The sequence below is a fragment of the Jaculus jaculus genome, chromosome 8 (genome assembly GCF_020740685.1).
Source record: "Jaculus jaculus isolate mJacJac1 chromosome 8, mJacJac1.mat.Y.cur, whole genome shotgun sequence".
Lineage (NCBI taxonomy): Eukaryota > Metazoa > Chordata > Mammalia > Rodentia > Dipodidae > Jaculus > Jaculus jaculus.
The window spans coordinates 56,993,825-57,012,098 of record NC_059109.1 but is presented as its reverse complement, the minus strand read 5'-3'; the positions used below and the strand labels follow the sequence as shown (position 1 = coordinate 57,012,098).

Here is an 18,274-nt window from a genome sequence, read left to right as displayed (position 1 = left end):
CAAACAAACTCCAGACACATGCACCACCTTGTGCATCAGGCCTACGTGGGTCCTGGGGAGTCAAACCTGGGTCCTTTGGCTTTGCAGGCAAGTGCCTTAACCACTAAGCCATCTCTCCAGCCCTCATTATGACATTTTTTTAACATGTATATCTTATACTTTGCTCATATTCATCTTTCACTACCTTCTCTTGTTCCTCCCTTCCCCTCTTCCCCTGCTGTCCTTCCTCTTCCCAAATGCTCACCCTTTTACTTTCATGGTCTTTTTTTCTTTTAAAACTAGATTTCTCATGAGAGAAAACATGCAATATTTTTCTGAGTCTGACATCATGACCTCCAGTTCTATCAATTTTCCTGCAAATGACATAATTTCATTCTTCTTTATGGTTGTATAAAACTAATGATGTGGGGCTGGAGAGATGGCTTAGCAGTTAAGGCACTTGCCTGCAAAGTCAAGGAACCTCAATTTGATTCCCCAGTACCCATGTAAGCCAGATGCACAAGGTGGTGCATGTGCCTGGATTTCGTTTGCAGTGGCTGGAGGCCCTGGCGCGCACGCACACACAAACACACACACACACACGCTCTCGCTCTCTCTCTCTCTCTCTCTCCCCCCCCCCACTCTCTCAAATAAATAAATAAAATTTTTAAAAACTTATCATGGGAGGAAAAGATCATGACATCAAAATAAAAGAGAGACTGATTGAAAGGGAGAGAGGATATGATGAAGAATGGAGTTTCAAAGGGGAAAGTGGGGGAAGGGAGGGCATTACCATGGGATATTGTTTACAATAATGGAAGTTGTTAATAAAAAATTTGAAAAACAACTCATTATGTATAGAGAGAGAATGGGAAACCCAGGGCCTCTAGCCACTGCAAACAAACTCCAGATGCATGCACCACTTTGTGCATCTGGCTTTAGGTAGGTACTAAAGAACTGAACCTGGGTCATTAAACTTTGCAGGCAAGTGCCTTAATTGCTGAGCCATTTCTCCAGCCCTGAACCACATTTTCTTAATCCATTCTTCATTTGTAAGACATGTAAGATGACTCCATAATTTGGTTATTGTAAATACTGTCACAATAAACGTTGCAAGCGTCTCTATGACATGCTGTTGTAGTTACTTTCTTGTTGCTGAGGAATATACCTGATTAAAAATAACTGATGGGCCCAGTGTGGTGGCACATGCCTTTAGTTCCAGCTCTCAGGAGGCAGAGGTAGGAGGAGCGCCGTGAGTTCAAGGCCACCCTGAGACTACATAGTGAGTTCCAGGTCAGCCTGGACTAGAGTGAGCCCTACCTTGAAAAATTAAAATTTTAAAAAGCAGTTGATGGGAAGATACGGTTTATTTTTGGCTTGTAGTCTTGAGGAGAATTTTCAGCATGGCGGGGAAAGAATAGAGCAGAGGCTGAACATCACATCTTGCCACAGCAGCTGGTTGGAAGCAACAAGAGTGAGCTAAGCTCTGGCAAGGGGGAACTAGGCTATAATACCCCTAGGCCTACCTCAGCAACACACATCCTCCAGCAAGGCTCTGCCTCCCAAATTGCCACCAGCTGGGGACCAAGCATTGAAAACATGAGTCTATGGGAGATGTCTGATTCAAACCACCACATGCTGACTTAGATTCCTTCACATACATACCTAGACATGGCATAGCTAGGTCATAATATAGCTCTATTTATTACGTTTTTTTTGGAACTTCCATACTAATTTCTTCATATAATTTGTATCATCTCAGCTTTCAAACTGTGACTATGGGACAGCTCATAGTGTTCTTTTAGTATCCTAAAAATGCTTCTTTTTCTTAAATGCAAGATAGTATTAAGTAGTTTTTTTTCTCAATTTTATTAAACATTTTCCATGACTATAAAAAAATATCCCATGGTAATACCGCCCTCCCCCATTTTCCCCTTTGAAATTCCCTTCTCCAGCATATCCACTTGCCATCTCAATAAGTCTCTCCTCTATTTGGGTGCCATGATCCTTCCCTCCTCTTATGATGGTCTTGTGTAGGTAGTGTCAGGCACTATGAGGTCATGGATATGGAGGCCAATTTTTTGTCTGGAGGGAGCATGTTGTAAGGAGTCCAACCCTTCCTTTGGCTCTTACATTCTTTCTGCTACCTCTTCCACATTAGACCCTGAGCCTCGGAAGGTGTGATCGAGATGTTACTCGGTACTCTAGTTACTTCTTTCCAGCACCATGATACCTTCTGAGTTGTCCCAAGGTCACTGCCATCTGAAAAGAGAAGGTTCTCTATCCAAAGTGAGAGTAGCATTAATATAAGGGTATGAATATTAAGAGAAGTGCTTACTGGGCAGTTTGATAAGCATAGTATATACACTAGTCCAGACATCAGCAGATGTTACACCCCTAGGGCTCAAGACTACCCCTGTTTTAAGTTTTCAGTATCAGGGATGTATTCCCTCCCTTGGAGTGGGCCTCCAGTCCAATTGGAGGGCAATTGGTTTCCACCATGATGGACGTGCCACTATTGCACCCCATTGGCTCATTTGGCCTGGCTGGCCAATTATAAGGCTTGCAGTGAGTATTAAATAGTTATGTATTGGGCTGGAGAGATGGCTTAGCAGTTAAGTGCTTGCCTAAGGACTCTGGTTCGAGTCTCAATTCCCCAGGACCCACATTAGCCAGATGCACAAGAGAGTGCACGCATCTGGAGTTCATTTGCAGTGGCTAGAGGCCCTAGTGTGCCCATTCTCTCTCTCTCTCTCTCTCTCTCTCTCTCTCTCCCCCTCTGTCTTTGTTGCTCTCAAATAAATAAATAAAAATAAACAAAAAAATTTTCTTTAAATCTGGAGTTAAATAGTTATGTATTGCCTGAACATTATAGGCAACCATGCTCTCTCTTATCCCTTTCAGCCATTATTTGGGGATTTTGTTGGTTATTTATTTATTTATTTTGAGAGAGGTCTTGCCCTATAGCCCAGCTTGTCCTAGAACTCACTGTGTAGCTCAGATTGGCCTTGAACTCTCTGTAATCCTCCTGCCTCAGATTCTTGAGTGCCTGGATTATGGTGTGAGCCACTATACCCGGCTTTATTATTTAGTTTTAATTCTCCAAGTAACTATATTAAATAACCCTCACCCTTAAACTGGCATCTTTCTAGTGTTTTTGTTGTCTACAGATCCTTCTCTAGATTCTAAGGAAGAGCTCATGAGATTGGTATTTCCTGGATTCTTACATATTGGAAAGTCTGCCCATACACTTTGCCCTTGAAAGAAAGTTTGGCTGCATTATAAATCCTTGGTTCACATTTGTCTGCTTGGGTATCTTAGATACACTGCCTAAGTTTCTTCTGCCATAAAGCATTGCTACTAAAAAGCCTAATGAGCCAGGTGTGGTGGCACACGCCTTTAATCCCAGCACTCAGGAGGCCGAAGTAGGAGGATTACCATGAGTTCAAGGCCACCCTGAGACTACATAGTGAATTCCAAGTCAGCCTAGGCTATACTAAAACCCTACCTCAAGAAAACAAAAAATAGCAACAACAACAGCAACAAAAAGCCTGATAATAATCTAGTATTTTCCTCTCATCCTCAAAGAATATTTTCACTACATACTCAAAGAATATTTTCCTTTTCTCTGAAGTCCAGTAATGTTATAGAATATATTTTCATGTTAGTCGTTCCAGGTTAACTTAATTCTAGATTAACATTCTTACTTCTTTCAATATACAGTATCAAATGTATTGTTTTGGGAAAACATTTTTTGAATTTTACTTTTTGACATTTGTTCTATTTATTTTCTTTGCTTTCTTTCTTCACAAACCTTTATTATTGACTGCTTCCAGATTGTGTGTGTGTGTGTGTGTGTGTGTGTGTGTGCACATGCATATGTTTGTGTGTGTATATGTTTGTGTGTGTATGTGTGTGTGTATGTTTTACTGGGACTGAACCCAGGACCTTGCATATGCTAGGCAAGAGCTCTAACACTGAGCCACATCCCCCAATCTGTGGGGTTCCAGTGCACTGGAATAGAAATTACTTTTAGGGAGACAGAAAAAAAAATCATTCAATAAATTCAGTGTTGCCAGGTGTGGTGGCGCATGCCTTTAATTCCAGCACTTGGGAGGCAGAGGTAGGACGATTGCTGTGAGTTTGAGGCCATCCTGATACTACATAGTGAATTCCAGGTCAGCCTGGGCTAGAGCAAAACCCTACCTCTACCTCAAAAAAACCAGAAAGAAGAAGAAGAAGAGTTCAATGTTAACACTGCAAAGTTGTATTATTATCTCAGGTATGTAGCCCAGGCTGGCTTTGAACTTACTGTGTAACTGGAAATTTTCTGAACTTCCTGAGTGCTGGGAATACAAGTATATACACAATATGCCCAGTTTTCGGTCTGAGGACAGAACTCAGAGTTTTCTGCTCATTAGACAAATTCTACAACTGAGCTACATCCTCAGCCCCTGATTTTTAGTTCTTTATAAAAGAGTTTTGGATTTTGTCCTCAGGATACAATCTAAAAAGAGAAATAACCAAAAAGTTATATTTTAAGTCACTTGAAATAGCTCCTTTTATGTGTGTGACAATGTCATCAACTTGATACGCACTTAGGTTTCTTTTCCTCAGATTGTGTTTGGTTTCTACAGATTGTTTTTGAACTTATTTTTTCTTTAATTCTAGATTTTACTTATGCACAACACTCTTTCTCTCTCTTTTCTTTTTCTTTTTTTTTTTTTTTTTTTTTTTTTTTTTGGTTTTTCGAGGTAGGGTCTTACTCTAGCCTAAGCTGACCTGGAATTCACTATGGAGTCTCAGGCTGGCATCAACCTCATGGCAATCCTATCTCTCCCTCCCAAGTGCTGGGATTAAAGATGTGCACCACCACACCCGGCTATGTAAAACTTTCTGTGATTTTTTTTTTGTCAAAACTATTTTCAAACAGTTATATTCCTAGTTTATTTCCATCCCTACTTCCATATCTTTTTTCCCCCTATTTCTAGATCTATTCCTTTCCAGCTACCATAAGTAACCTTTTAAAACATCAATGTTGGCACGGCATGTTGGTGCACGCCTTTAATCCCGGCACTTGGGAGGCAGAAGTAGGAGGATCGCCATGAGTTTGAGGCCACCCTGAGACTCCATAGTGAATTCCAGGTCAGCCTGAGCCAGAGTGAGACCCTACCTTGAAAAACCAATATATACATATATATATACATATATGAGATATATAGTAGGTAAGACACCTCTAAATAAAATCCAGAGCATGCTCTGTTGGCCTTGGTGCTGCCTGTGATCTAGTGCATGGACTTGAGAACGCAGCTGTCTCCGGAGCCCTGCTTGGCGGATTTGCGCAAAGTCCACCGCCACCACGAGCCCCGCACCAAATGTGCTCTTGGCTTGCCCGGCTTTCAAGGCCTGCAAACCCTAGGATGGATGCCAACTCTAAATACCTACGTTGCTACAGCTTAGGGAGGAAGCCCTTTGTCTCCCCTCTAACACTCCTTTCTCTAGCATTTTTTTTTTTTTTTTAATTTAGAGCGACAGACACAAAGAGAAAGACAGATAGAGGGAGAGAGAGAGAATGGGCGCGCCAGGGCTTCCAGCCTCTGCAAACGAACTCCAGACGCGTGCGCCCCCTTGTGCATCTGGCTAACTTGGGACCTGGGGAACCGAGCCTCGAACCGGGGTCCTTAGGCTTCACAGGCAAGCAGCTTAACCGCTAAGCCATCTCTCCAGCCCATAGCATTTTTTAAAAAAATGAGTTCTGCTGTCACTTTGTCAAAGTTATAACGTGAATGTCACTGGCCTAATTCTCAAGGAGCAGCAAAAAGGGACAGCCTGGTGACAAGTTTCTTAACCTCACTGACTCTCAGGGATTCTGTTGTTTTATTTTATTTTTTTAATCTTATTTTATTTTTTCTCAATTTTTAAAAACATTTTCCATGATTATAAAATATATCCCATGGTAATACCCTCCCTCCACCCTTTTTCCCCTTTGAAATTCCATTCTCCATCATATCCCTTCCCCATCTAAATAAGTCTCTCTTTTGTTTTGATGTCATCATATCCCCTCCCCATCTAAATAAGTCTCTCTTTTGTTTTGATGTCGTGATCTTTCCCTCCTCTTATGATGGTCTTGTGTAGGTAGTGTCAGGCACTATGAGGTCATGGATATGGAGGCCATTTTATGTCTGGAGGGTTATTTTTGTTTTGACAGGATCTCATGTACCCCAGGCTGGCCACAAACTAGTGATCCCTGTGCCTCAGGCCTTCCTGTGATGGGATGGCAGGCATGCATCACCACACCCACCTTCTGGGCCCCAGATTTCTTACTTGAAAAGTAAGAATGAAGCCTGGCATGGTGGTGCATGCCTTCAATCACAGCACTCAGTAGGAGGATTGCTGTGAGTTCAAGGCCAGCCTGAGACGACATAGTAAATTCCAGATCTGCCTGAGCTAGAGAGACCCTACCTCAAAAAAAAAAAAAGTCACAGGACTGTTTTTGTTGTCTGTTTGGGTGTGTTTTGTTTTGTTTTTCAAGGTAGGGTCTCACTCTAGCCCAGGCTGACCTGGAATTCACTAAGTAATCTCAGGGTGGCCTGGAACTCACTGATCCTCTTACCTCTGCCTACCCCAGTGCTGGGATTAAAGGTGTGTGCCACCACAACCGCCTGTCTACCCTTCACCCCACCCCATAAGATCTCACTCTAGTCAGGCTGGCCTCAAACTCACAGTAGTCTACCTCAGCTTCCCAAATGCTGGGGCGAAAGCTGTGAGCCAACATGCTCAGCTGCCCAGGACTGTTCTTCAAGGTGTAAATGAGTAGTGTGTGTAAAAGCCCCTGATACCAATACTCCATCATAGAACAACAGATAATAGCTACAATTATCAGTGTGACTTTTGTTTCTTTTTTGTTTCATAGGAAATTTGTGAGAATCCTCGATTTATCATTGGTGGAGCCAATAGGACTGACATCTGTCAAGGAGATCTAGGTAGGAAACTCTCTGCACCATATCCTGCCACATAACTCAGACGATTAAAAGGTATGATCCTGCCAGGCATGGTGGCGCATGCCTTTAATCCCAGCACTTGGCAGGCAGAGGCAGAGGCAGAGGCAGAAGAATCATCTTGAGTTCAAGGCCAGCCTGAGACTACATAGTGAATTCTAGGTCAGCCTGGGCTAAAGTGAAACCGTACCTCTAAAAAGGTATGATACCTTTGCAGGAGGTAAAGGAACAAAAATATTTGTGTGTGTGTGTGGTTTTTGAGGTAGGGTCTCACTCTAACCCAGGCTGACCTGGAATTCACTATGTAGTCTCAGGGTGGCCTCAAACTCATAGCGATCTTCCCACCTCTGCCTCCCAAGTGCTGGGATTAAAGGCGTGCGCCACCACGTCTGGGCTTTCCATTTGCTTTTAATCCATCTTGGAAGGTTTTTATAGCAATCACTTTATGCTCATTGTCTTATATGCTGGTGATTGCTTAGTTTCCACTCCCATGTTTTGACAGTTTCCATAATTATAGACAATAAACCATGATAATTCCATCTCCACCCCTACTTTTACCCTCCCAAATCCACTCTCATCCCCCACCCTCAATTAGTCTCTTTCTCTGTCTTTTTTTTTATTTTTTTTTTTCAAGGCTGACTTGGAATTCACTATGTAGTCTCAGGGTGCTCAAGGTAGCCTCAAACTCATAATGATCCTCCTACCTCTGCCTCCCAAATGCTGGAATTAAAGGCATGGGCCACCATGCCTGACTTTCTCTCTCTTTTTATTTTATTTATTCATTTGCAATCAGAGAGAGAAAGAGGGCATGGGCATACCAGGGTCTCTGGCCACTGCAAACAAACTCCAGATGCATTCTCCACTTTGTGCATCTGGCTTTACATAGGTACTGGGGAATCGAACCTGGGTTATTAGGCATTGTAGCCAAGCATCTTAACTGCTGTTTAACCCTCTCTCTTATTTTGATGTCATCATCTTTTCCTCCTATTATGAAGATCTTGTGTAGGTAGTGTCAGGCACTGTGAGGTCATGAATATCAAGGCCATTTCATGTCTACAAGATTGCACTGAAAGCAGTCCTGCCCTTCCTTTGACTCTTAATATTCTTTCTGCCACCCCTTTCACAATGAACCCAGAGCCTTGAAAGGTGTGAAAGAGATGTCTCCACGCTGAACACTCCACTGGTACTTTGAAGTCTCAGCACTCTGGTGACTTTTGTGTCATCCCAGTGGTCACCACCATCTGAGACAAGAAGCTTTTCTAACCAAAACTGAGAGTAGCATTAATATATGGGCATAAACATTATAAAAAGTGCTTATGGGGCAGTTTGGTGGGCATAATATATCTATTTAGCCAGACGAGAGCAGGTGTTATTCCCCTTGGGCTCATAAGCTCCCTCACCATAGGCTTTTTACTAGGTTTTCAGTATCAGGCATGCATTCCCTCCTGTGGAGCAGGCCTCCAATCCAATTAGAGAGCAGTTGGTTTCCTCCATAACAGACATGCCATTATTATACCAGTTGGCAAATTTGGCCTGGCTGGTCAGTCTTAAGGCTTGCAATGTCCACTGCTGTTTACCACCATTGATGACTTCTCTCTCGCATAGGGCTCCACACAGTATAGCTTTTTCCAGCGTTCTGTCAGCTGGTCTACAGGAAGGAGGTTTTCAACTCAGCTGCAGATTGTTTGCTCAGTGGCCTGCAGCCCAAGCATGTGGAGTCTTCAGCAATATCCTCCCTCTTTTTTTTTTTTTTTTTTTTTTTGAGGTTGGGTCTCACTCTAGCCCAGGCTGCCCTGAAGCTCACTCTGTAGGTCCAGGTTGGCCTGGAATTCGCAGTGGTTCTTCTACCTCGGCCCCACCAGGCCCAGCTACTCTGGGCCTTTCAAACCAATGTGTTGCATCCAGTGATAGGCTGGAGGAGGCAGTTTTCAGCGTCCTGTCTACTAGCTGTGTAGCTGTAACCCATGCTCCTCGGGAGGCAGTTCTGGAACTATCAAGGTACCAGGCATGGTACCCTGGGTGCACACATGCACATGTGTACACAAACACATGCAAGTTACCTCCACTACATACAGAATTCTGGTGCAAAGGAGGTCCAGGGAATAAGAAAATTTCATTCCATCGCCATCAATATCTTAGCGGCCCCTGTGCAGCTTTTGGAACAGGTGCCTAATTGGCCTTCCTTCTGCTACAAATCTCAGCTGATGGTTCACTCTCGGACAGTGCTCCCTAAGGCACAATGAGAAATACACACATGAGAAAGGGCAACTACGATCACCCCTACTTCTGTCTCCATTGAGGCCTAAGAAAGAAACAGTCTGTGAATCTCTACAGGCAAGAGCCCAGTCCTGAGGGAGTGAATTGCCCTGTTCATGTTGTTGAGAAATTCGATCAGAGCCTCTTTGCCTGGGCCAACACCTCTGAGGTCGGACTGGAAGTAGGACAGTAAGACTTCCCATTCTTCAATGATGGGAGTCCCACGGGAGCCTCCCTCACCTGACACCTGTGTTTGCCTGCAGGGGACTGCTGGTTTCTCGCAGCCATTGCCTGCCTGACCCTGAATGAGCGGCTGCTTTTCCGAGTCATACCTCATGATCAAAGCTTCACCGAGAACTACGCGGGGATCTTTCACTTTCAGGTAAGATGAGGAGAATGCAGTTAAGCCACTCAGCTGCAGTCCATCCACCAGTGGTCTCCTGGTCTTGACTCCCAGTGGGTCCAGGAGAGGTTCCTCCCCGCCCACACACACACTCCAGCTGTGACAGTGGACAGTGATCCCTAGATCCCCCTTCTTGCTGAAAGCTTGTGGGGAAGCAGTTGTTTATCCTGCTTTCTCCAGCCCCACATCGCTACTGTTATGCTCCAGAAAGGCAAAGAGACATCCTGTTTGCCAGCCCTCGGGTCTATTTTTGCCCTCCAGCTGGCTGACTGCTGAAATTACCTTCCTCAGTAAGACCCTGAGAAATCAGCACTGATGCCAGAGGGCCCTTTGGATTGTACTGGAACTCTCCTGGTCCATGAATTGCAACTCCTTTTCCTTCTTACTTAAAAATATTATCTTGGGGCTGGAGAGATGGCTTAGCGGTTAAGCACTTGCCTGTGAAGCCTAAGGACCCCGGTTCGAGGCTCAGTTCCCCAGGTCCCACGTTAGCCAGATGCACAAGGGGGCGCACGCGTCTGGAGTTCGTTTGCAGTGGCTGGAGGCCCTGGTGCGCCCATTCTCTCTCTCTCCCTCTATCTATCTTTCTCTCTGTGTCTGTTGCTCTCAAATAAATAAATAAATAAATAAAATGAAAAAAAAATATTATCTTGTGGGGGGGGAGGCTAGAAAGATGGCTTAGTGGTTAAGGCACTTGCTGACAAACCAAAGGATCTAGGTTCAGTTCCCCAGTACCCATATAAAGCAAGATGTACCAGGCTCGATTCCCTAGTACCCACATAAAAGCCAGATGCACAAAGCGGCATATGCATCTGGAGTTTATTTGGAACAGCTGGAGGCCCGGCTGACTCCTACTGCCACAAGGGTTCTCTGTCTCCTCCTGACCTGCACGTGGAAGGAGCCTTTCTACACTTTCCTAATCTTTTTTTTTTTTTTTTTCAATTAGCAATAATCGCGCCTCGGATAAACCTCATTGGCTACGATACTGCCACTGCGCAAAGCTTTTCCTAATCTTTTTAAAAAATTATTTATTTATTTGCAAGCAGAGAGAGAGAGAGAAGAGAAACAGAGAGAATAGGCATGCCAGGGCCTCCAGCTGTTCCAAATAAACTCCAGATGCATATGCCACTTTGTGAATCTGGCTTTATGTGGGTGCTAGGGAATCAAAGCCGGGTCATTAAGCTTTGCAGGCAAGTGCCTTTACCACCAAGCCATCTCTCCAGCCCTTACTTTTCTACTCATTTTTAAAAATATATTTTATTATTTATTTATTTGAGAGAAAGAGAGAGAGAGAATGGAAGCACCAGGGCCTTCAGCTGCTGCAAACGAACTCCAGATGCATGTGCTACCTTGTTCATCTGGTTTACATGGGTCATAGGGAATCGAACCTGGGTCCTTTGGCTTTTCAGGAAAGTGCCTTAACCGCTAAGTCATCTCTCCAGCCCCCTTTTTTTTTTTTTAATTTATTAGTTATAGACATACTCAATATGTAAACAGCACATGTGGGTACTGTCCTTTCCCTCATCCCTGCCCCTTTTCCAAAGGGACCCTCCTTGTTGGGGATGCAGGTCACCCCTATGGGAACTGTGGGTTGTCACGGTGGGGACAGCAGTCAGTTATGGAGAAGAGGCAATGTCTCTGTGCACAATGTCCCAAGTTGTAGCTCTAACATGTCCCCTCTTCCACAAAATTCCCTGAGCCAAGTTGGGTATGTTTTAAGTCTACTTCAGTGATGGGCTCTTAGGAGCCTTTGGATCTCTGGTTTGGTAGGTGTTGGGTGTCCTCAGTGTCTATCTCCTTTACCCTTGTGTCTCCAGCCCTTTTTCAAAAAATGTTTTTTAGGGCTGGAGAGATGGCTTAGTGGTTAAGTGCTTGCCTGTCAAGCCTAAGGACCCGGGTTTGAGGCTTGATTCCCCAGGACCCACGTTAGCCAGATGCACAAGATGGTACATGTATCTGGAGTTCATTTGCAGTGGCTAGAGTCCCTGGGGTTCCCATTCTCTCCCTCTCAATCTGTCCCCCCCTCTAATATTAAAAAATAAAAAATGGTTTATAATACATATCTTGTAATTTATTTATTTGAGAGAGATAGCGAGCAAGAGCACTTTTCTACTCTTAATTTAATATAGTCTCTCTAAACCTTAAAAAAAAAGAAGGGCTGGAGAGATGGCTTAGCAGTTAAGCGCTTGCCTGTGAAGCCTAAGGACCCCGGTTAGAGGTTCGATTCCCCAGGACCCATGTTACCCAGATGCACAAGGGGGCTCACGTGTCTGGAGTTTGTTTGCAGTGGCTGGAGGCCCTGGCGCGCCCATTCTCTCTGTCTCTATCTGCCTCTTTATCTCTCTGCCACTTTTGAATAAATAAATAAATAAATAAAATTTTAAAAAAGAAGAAGAAAGCACAAGTCGGCTTCACTTAGCTCTCAGCCATGGTGCATATCAGAATCTCCTGACCCCTACCTACAAGTACCCACAACCCGGGCATGGGCCAGACCTCCAGGGCAGGGGAGTAAACGTTTCTTTTTTTCTTTTTCTTTATTTATTTGAAAGAGAGAAAGAGGCACATAGAGAGACAGAGAGAGAATGGGCACGCCAGGACTTTGAGCCATTGCAGATGAACTCCCGATGCAAGCACCACCATGCACATCTGGCTGTCATGGGTCCTAGGGAATTGAACCTGGGTCATTAGGCTTTGCAGGCGAGTGCCTTAACCAATAAGCCATCTCTCCAGCCCAGGAGTAACATTTTCGAAGCTCAAGATTTTCACAGAGGATCTACTGTGCCCAGGGCTGGGCTGGACTCCTTGTCGATACTAAGTGGTATGTAATTCATTTCCTGTCCCTTAGCAGGCCAGTGAGGGACAGATTCATACACAGCAAGCCCCACAACAGGATGAACAAACATCAAGATGCAATGCCTGGGAAACTGCACTGCTTTAGGACCGGAGCCCCGTGGGACTGCGGGAGCAGGGACATATGTCCTAGCTGTAGGCTAAAGACGTGACTGTGCCCCATGCTTCTTGCAGTTTTGGCGCTACGGCGACTGGGTGGACGTGGTTATTGATGACTGTCTGCCGACATACAACAATCAACTGGTTTTCACCAAGTCCAACCACCGCAATGAGTTTTGGAGTGCTCTGCTGGAAAAGGCTTATGCTAAGTAAGGAAACATCGCAGATGGGAGGCAGGGCTACAGATCGGGACGTGGGTTGGACAATCCAGCTGCGGCCTCCCTCCCAGCCAGCTGCACTGTGTGTTTGTACTGTGGGATCCAACTGAGTCAGCTTGAGATCAGGTTGAGGCAGCAATAACTTTAACCAAAACACAAAGTTTAAGAGAAGAAAATGAAGATATGCGCAAAAAATAAAATAAAATAAAATCTTCAGCTTCTCAAAGCTGGCTCTCTAATTCTGCCTTCCCAATGGTGTTGCCAGTCTTGGACAAGAGAACTGTATCACAGCCGGGCGTGGTGTTGCACGTTTTTAATCCCAGCACTCGGGAGGCAGAGGTAGGAGGATTGCCATGAGTTCAAGGCCACCCTGAGATGACAGAGTTAATTCCAGGTCAGCCTGGACCAGAGTGAGACCCTACCTTGAAAAACAAAAACAAAAACAAAAAGAGCCAGGCGTGGTGGTGCACGCCTTTAATCCCAGCACTTGGGAGGCAGAGGTAGGAGGATCACCTTGAGTTCAAGGCCACCCTGAGACTCCTTAGTGAATTCCAGGTCAGCCTGGGCTAGAGTGAGACCCTACCTCAAAAAAAAAAAAAAAAAGATAATTGTATCACTGGAGTTCAAGTCCCAGGATTTTGCCTGGCTGACATGCCCTCACTCATTGCATAGTCGTTAAACTATGCTGTCTCTCAGCTTAGATGCTGCAGCCCAGCTGTTTGTTAGTGGCCTCTGATGCTTCCCTACTTCAAGGCTCAGTATATGGCGCTATCAGGAAGGAGAAAGAGCCAGGTTCCAATACTAATGGTAGCAGCTTTCTGTGGCCTGGGGTGGCCACAGCCTCTGGAGCTTGGCTCTGTTGTGAAGAAAGGGGATTACAGCACCCATTTCTTTGGGTCACAGGGTTGGTAGGGGATTTAATGAGTAGACATCTTCAGAGCTGAGAGTGAAGTCTGGGGCAACGGCACCTTGTCATGCTTCCTGGAAGCTCAGATCAGTGTTTGTGCTCTCTCCAAGGCTCCACGGTTCCTATGAAGCCCTGAAAGGTGGGAACACTACAGAGGCCATGGAGGACTTCACAGGAGGGGTGACAGAGTTTTTTGAGATCAAGGACGCTCCCAGAGATATGTACAAGATCATGAGAAAAGCTATTGAGAGAGGCTCGCTCATGGGCTGCTCCATCGATGTAAGTCTGGGCTGCGGGCACCCGGCAGAGGAGCCGTTCACGTAGCTAATGGTAGCACAGAGCTTCCTCCTGGGACAAAGTAAATGTTTTGTTTCAGAAACAGGAACTACCTGTAACATCCCAGCAATCTTGAGATTGAGACATAAGGATTCTAAGGTCTAGGCTGGCCTGGTATACACAGTGAAACCCTATTTAAGAAAAAAAAAGGAATTTTTTTTTTTTTTTTTTTAGGTAGTGTTTCACTCTAGACCAGGCTGACCTGGAATTCACTATGTAGTCTCAGGCTGGCCTCAAACTCAAAACTCCTACCTCTGTCTACCAAGTGCCAGGATTAAAGGTGTGTGTCACCATGCCTGGCAGGATAATTTTTTACTTTAAAAATTGGCAAAAAATTTTTTTTTATAAAAATTGACAAGTTTTTCAAGGGAGACATATTTGTGAGGGTTTTCAATAAAGAGACTCAGCAAACACATTGTAACTCCTGGAATTCGGGTGGAAACAAGTCCAGAGGTCTCACTGATGGGCCTCTTGTCCAGACTGCCCAGTCCCAGTGTGCCTCACATGCTGGCCTTGTGCTTGGCTATTATGGGTCTAAGCTCGCTATTACCCTTAGAAAGCCTCCCACTCACTGACCTTTGGCCATCACCTGGCTGGTCCATGGCTTTATGACCAAATTTAGAAGATGATCAGCCAAGTGTGCCTCTCAGTGCAACAAAGAGCTGTGAACTGAGATAGGAACTGACCGAGGAGGTGGCCAAACACAGACAGGCCTAAATCTCAGAAGATGCGCCTGGCTGAGGGCTGCTCGGTGAATAGCAATCTTGGTGATTTCCATTTGGAGATCAGGGGCTAATTTCTACCTCTTTCTCTCCCAGTACTCCCAGTGGATAGGAAGGCTCTGAAGGTCAGTTAGCATATATAAAATACCATGAGTGAATGTTCCTTTCTGTATCACTGTTCTCCACCTTTTCTGCATTTGTGTTCTGTTGATATCACGTCTCTTCCTTTGTCTGTTGCTTCCCTTTTCCATCTCCTTCTCTCTTCCCCCTCCTTTGCTTGCTCTTTCCCTTTCTGGGGCTGTCCGCTACCCTTCCTGCTGCGCCTCAGGACGGCACGAACATGACCTATGGGACCTCTCCTTCTGGTCTGAACATGGGGGAGTTAATTGCACGGATGGTGAGGAATATGGATAACTCACTACTGAGGGACTCAGACCTCGACCCCAGAGGCTCAGATGACAGACCATCACGGGTGTGTATTACTCCAACTGTTGAGACCAATTAGTTCCCCACCCTGCATGATCCCATCTCCTGGATGTCAGATCCCCCTCAGCAGTCAGGGTAGTCAGCCCTTTATTCTATAAGTAATGCTCAGCCTCTCCCCCGCAGGGTGTCTGTCCTGTCAGAAGGGATTCATGCTCACCAAAGAAAGCTAAGCCATACAGAAAAACTGTATTTCCCATCTAAAGAGAACTACCCAACATTGGGTATATGGTCCATATATATATATATATATATATATATATATGACACTTCACAAATTTGCATGTCATCCTTGTGCAGGGGCCATGCTAATCTTTGTTTTGTTCCTATTTTAGTAAATGTGCTGCTGAAGCGAGCACCTATATGCTTTAGGGATCTTGGGGGTTTGAGATAGGGTGTCACTCTAGCCCAGACTGACTGGGAACTCACTATATAGTCTCAGGCTGGCCTTGACTTAACAAAAATCCTCCTACCTCAGCCCCCTAGTGCTGGGATTAAAGGTGTGCACCAGCACGCCCAGCTGTTGTTAATTTTTACTTATTTATTTTCACATGCATGTGTATGGGGGAGAATGTGAGCATATGTGTCAGGGTTTCCTGCTGCTATAAACAAATGCCAGATGCATGTGTGTTGGGGAATCAAACCCCAACTGGCAGACTTTGTAAGCAAGTGCTTTTAGACACCTCCCCAGGCCTATACTTTTGTTCTTAAAATATTCTCATTAAATGTGCCCCTTTGCAGCCTGCTTCTTTAGTCAGTTTTTGTTATTTTTGTTTCAGGGGTTTTTTTTTTGTTGTTGTTGTTTTTGGTTTTTCAAAGTAAGGTCTCACTCTAGCCCAGGCTGACTTGGAATTCACTATGTAGTATCAGGGGGGCTTCAAACTCTCAGCAATCCTCCTACCTCTGAGTGCTGGGATTAAAGGTATGCACCACCATGCCTGGATTTTTACTGTGAGTTTTATAGTCTTTTCTATCTTATTTATTTAAGAAAAAGAGAGAGAGAGCAGAGAGAGAAAGAGAATGGGCATGCCAGGGCCTCCAGCTGCTGCAAATGTGTTCTAGACACATGCACCACCTTGTGCATCTGGCTTACGTGGGTACTGGGGAATTGAACCTGGGTCCTTTGGCTTTGCAAGCAAGTGTCTTAAGTACTAAGTTATCTCATTAGCTCCAGTTTTAAATTCTTTTGTTTGTTTGTTTTTTCAAGGTAGAGTCTCACTCTAGCCCAGGCTGATCTGGAGTTCACTATATAGTCTCAGGGTGGTCACAAACTCATGGCAATCCTCCTACCCCTTCCTCCCAAGCTCTGGGATTAAAGGCGTGTGCCACCATACCCAGCTTCTAGCATTTTAGAATTTGTACAATATTCTAGCATTCAGATATGTTATAATTTATTTACCAATATCTTGTTATTAGAAAGGTAGTGTTTTTTCTCTTCTGTGGATATCATTTTAAAATGATATAATGCTGTCTATCTCTTTAATAAAAAGGAAAAAGAGTTTAAGGGCTGGAGAGATAGCTTAGCCGTTAAGGCACTTGCCTGCGAGGCCTGAAGACCCATGTTTGACTCTTCAAATCCCATGTAAGCCAGACACACAAAGTGACATAAGTGCAAGGATGCACATGTGCATAAGGCGGAGCATGCGTCTGGGGTTTGATTGCAGTAACTGAGGCCCTGGTGAGCCAATTCTCTCTCTCATAAAAATAAAATAAATAAATGCTATAATAAACATCTTAGTACAGACATCTCTGTATACAAGCATCATGCTTCCCATAGTGTGATTCCCTGCAGTAAAATTACTGGGTCAAGTAATATGCTTATGTAGTGCCAAAAGTCACTTCAGGTAGCTTCCAGGTATAGTAAGTCTCATGTCCTGTCTGTTCCTAGTCAGCATGGCCTGGGTCAGATGAGGACTGAAATCTGGGAGAGACTAAGATGCCAAAAGCCCTAGGTCTACCCACACATGTCACCCTGAGAAGGCTCCACAGCCCCACTTGGCTCTGGGGTGCTCCCCTAAAGATGTTGATACTAGATCAGCTAATGCTAGAGAGCCAAACCAGTACTCTCTGGTCCTTAGTGATCTACCCTTCTGCCAAAGATCCCTTGTGGCTGGAGCTTGGACATTTCTGCCCTGGAACAGCATAGTCATGTCTCAGCAGTCTCCCTGGGTGCTGTGGTTTGGTTGTCTTAAATATCAATCTCTAGGTGAGTGTGATATCAAGAGAAAAGTTCTGAGATATGGGTCTAAAGTATAGGCCCGTCAACCCCTTTTTCCAGGAATAGTCATCCCTGGGTGGGCCCAAGGGAAGGGTCCCACAATCCCCTCTCCTCCTTTGACGGGGTCCAGAGGAGGATCACAGGCGATTCTCTCACCTCCTACTACAGCCTCCACCTTGCTGTCTAGTGACAATGACAGTGATTGCTGGGGCTCTAGGGATGTGTCTTCTTGGTACTCTTTAAATTTTTTTTTTTCTTTTTGAAAGAATGTAAGAGCCAAAGGAAGGGTAGGACCCCTTACAACATGCTCCCCCAGACACAAAATGGCCTGATATCCATGCCCTCACAGTGCCTGACACTACCTACACAAGACCATCATAAAAGGAGGAAAATATCATGACATCACAATAAAAGAGAAGCCGGGCGTGGTGGTGCACGCCTTTAATCCCAACACTCGGGAGGCAGAGGTAGGAGGATTGCCATGAGTTTAAGGCCACCCTGAAACTCCATAGTGAATTCCAGGTCAGCCTGGGCTAGAGTGAGACCCTACCTCGAAAAACCAAAATAAATAAAGAAATAAAAAGAGAGACTGACTGAGATGGGGAGGGGATATGATAGAGAATGGAGTTTCTAAGGGGAAAGTGGGGGGAGGGAGGGTATTACCATGGGATATTTCTTATTATCATGGAAGTTGTTAATAAAAATTTGAAAAACAATTTTTTAAGAGAAAGAGAAAGAGAGAGAGGAAGAGAAGAGATAGAGAACGGACATGCCAGGGCCTCGATCACAATTGAACTCCAAATGC

General features: G+C 44.7%; 1 protein-coding gene, 1 non-coding gene and 1 pseudogene across 6 annotated transcripts in view; 1 reads left to right on the top strand and 2 right to left on the bottom strand.

Moving 5' to 3' along the window:
- The window catches only part of Capn3 (calpain 3), a 69,591-nt gene that overhangs the window by 25,941 nt on the left and 25,376 nt on the right, over positions 1-18,274 (top strand). For 3 of the 5 annotated variants that reach the window (XM_045156427.1, XM_045156428.1, XM_045156429.1), the window contains exons 2-6: positions 6,893-6,962; positions 9,497-9,615; positions 12,661-12,794; positions 13,821-13,989; positions 15,097-15,240. In XM_045156427.1, coding sequence (XP_045012362.1) covers positions 6,893-6,962; positions 9,497-9,615; positions 12,661-12,794; positions 13,821-13,989; positions 15,097-15,240 — 636 coding nt within the window. The remainder of the gene's footprint in view (positions 1-6,892; positions 6,963-9,496; positions 9,616-12,660; positions 12,795-13,820; positions 13,990-15,096; positions 15,241-18,274) is intronic. The other 2 variants (XM_045156430.1, XM_045156431.1) reach the window with 1 other exon arrangement.
- LOC123463023 lies at positions 10,524-10,639 on the bottom strand (annotated as a pseudogene).
- LOC123463109 lies at positions 15,507-15,610 on the bottom strand. The gene has a single exon (XR_006638721.1). It is a non-coding gene; the product is annotated as a U6 spliceosomal RNA (small nuclear RNA).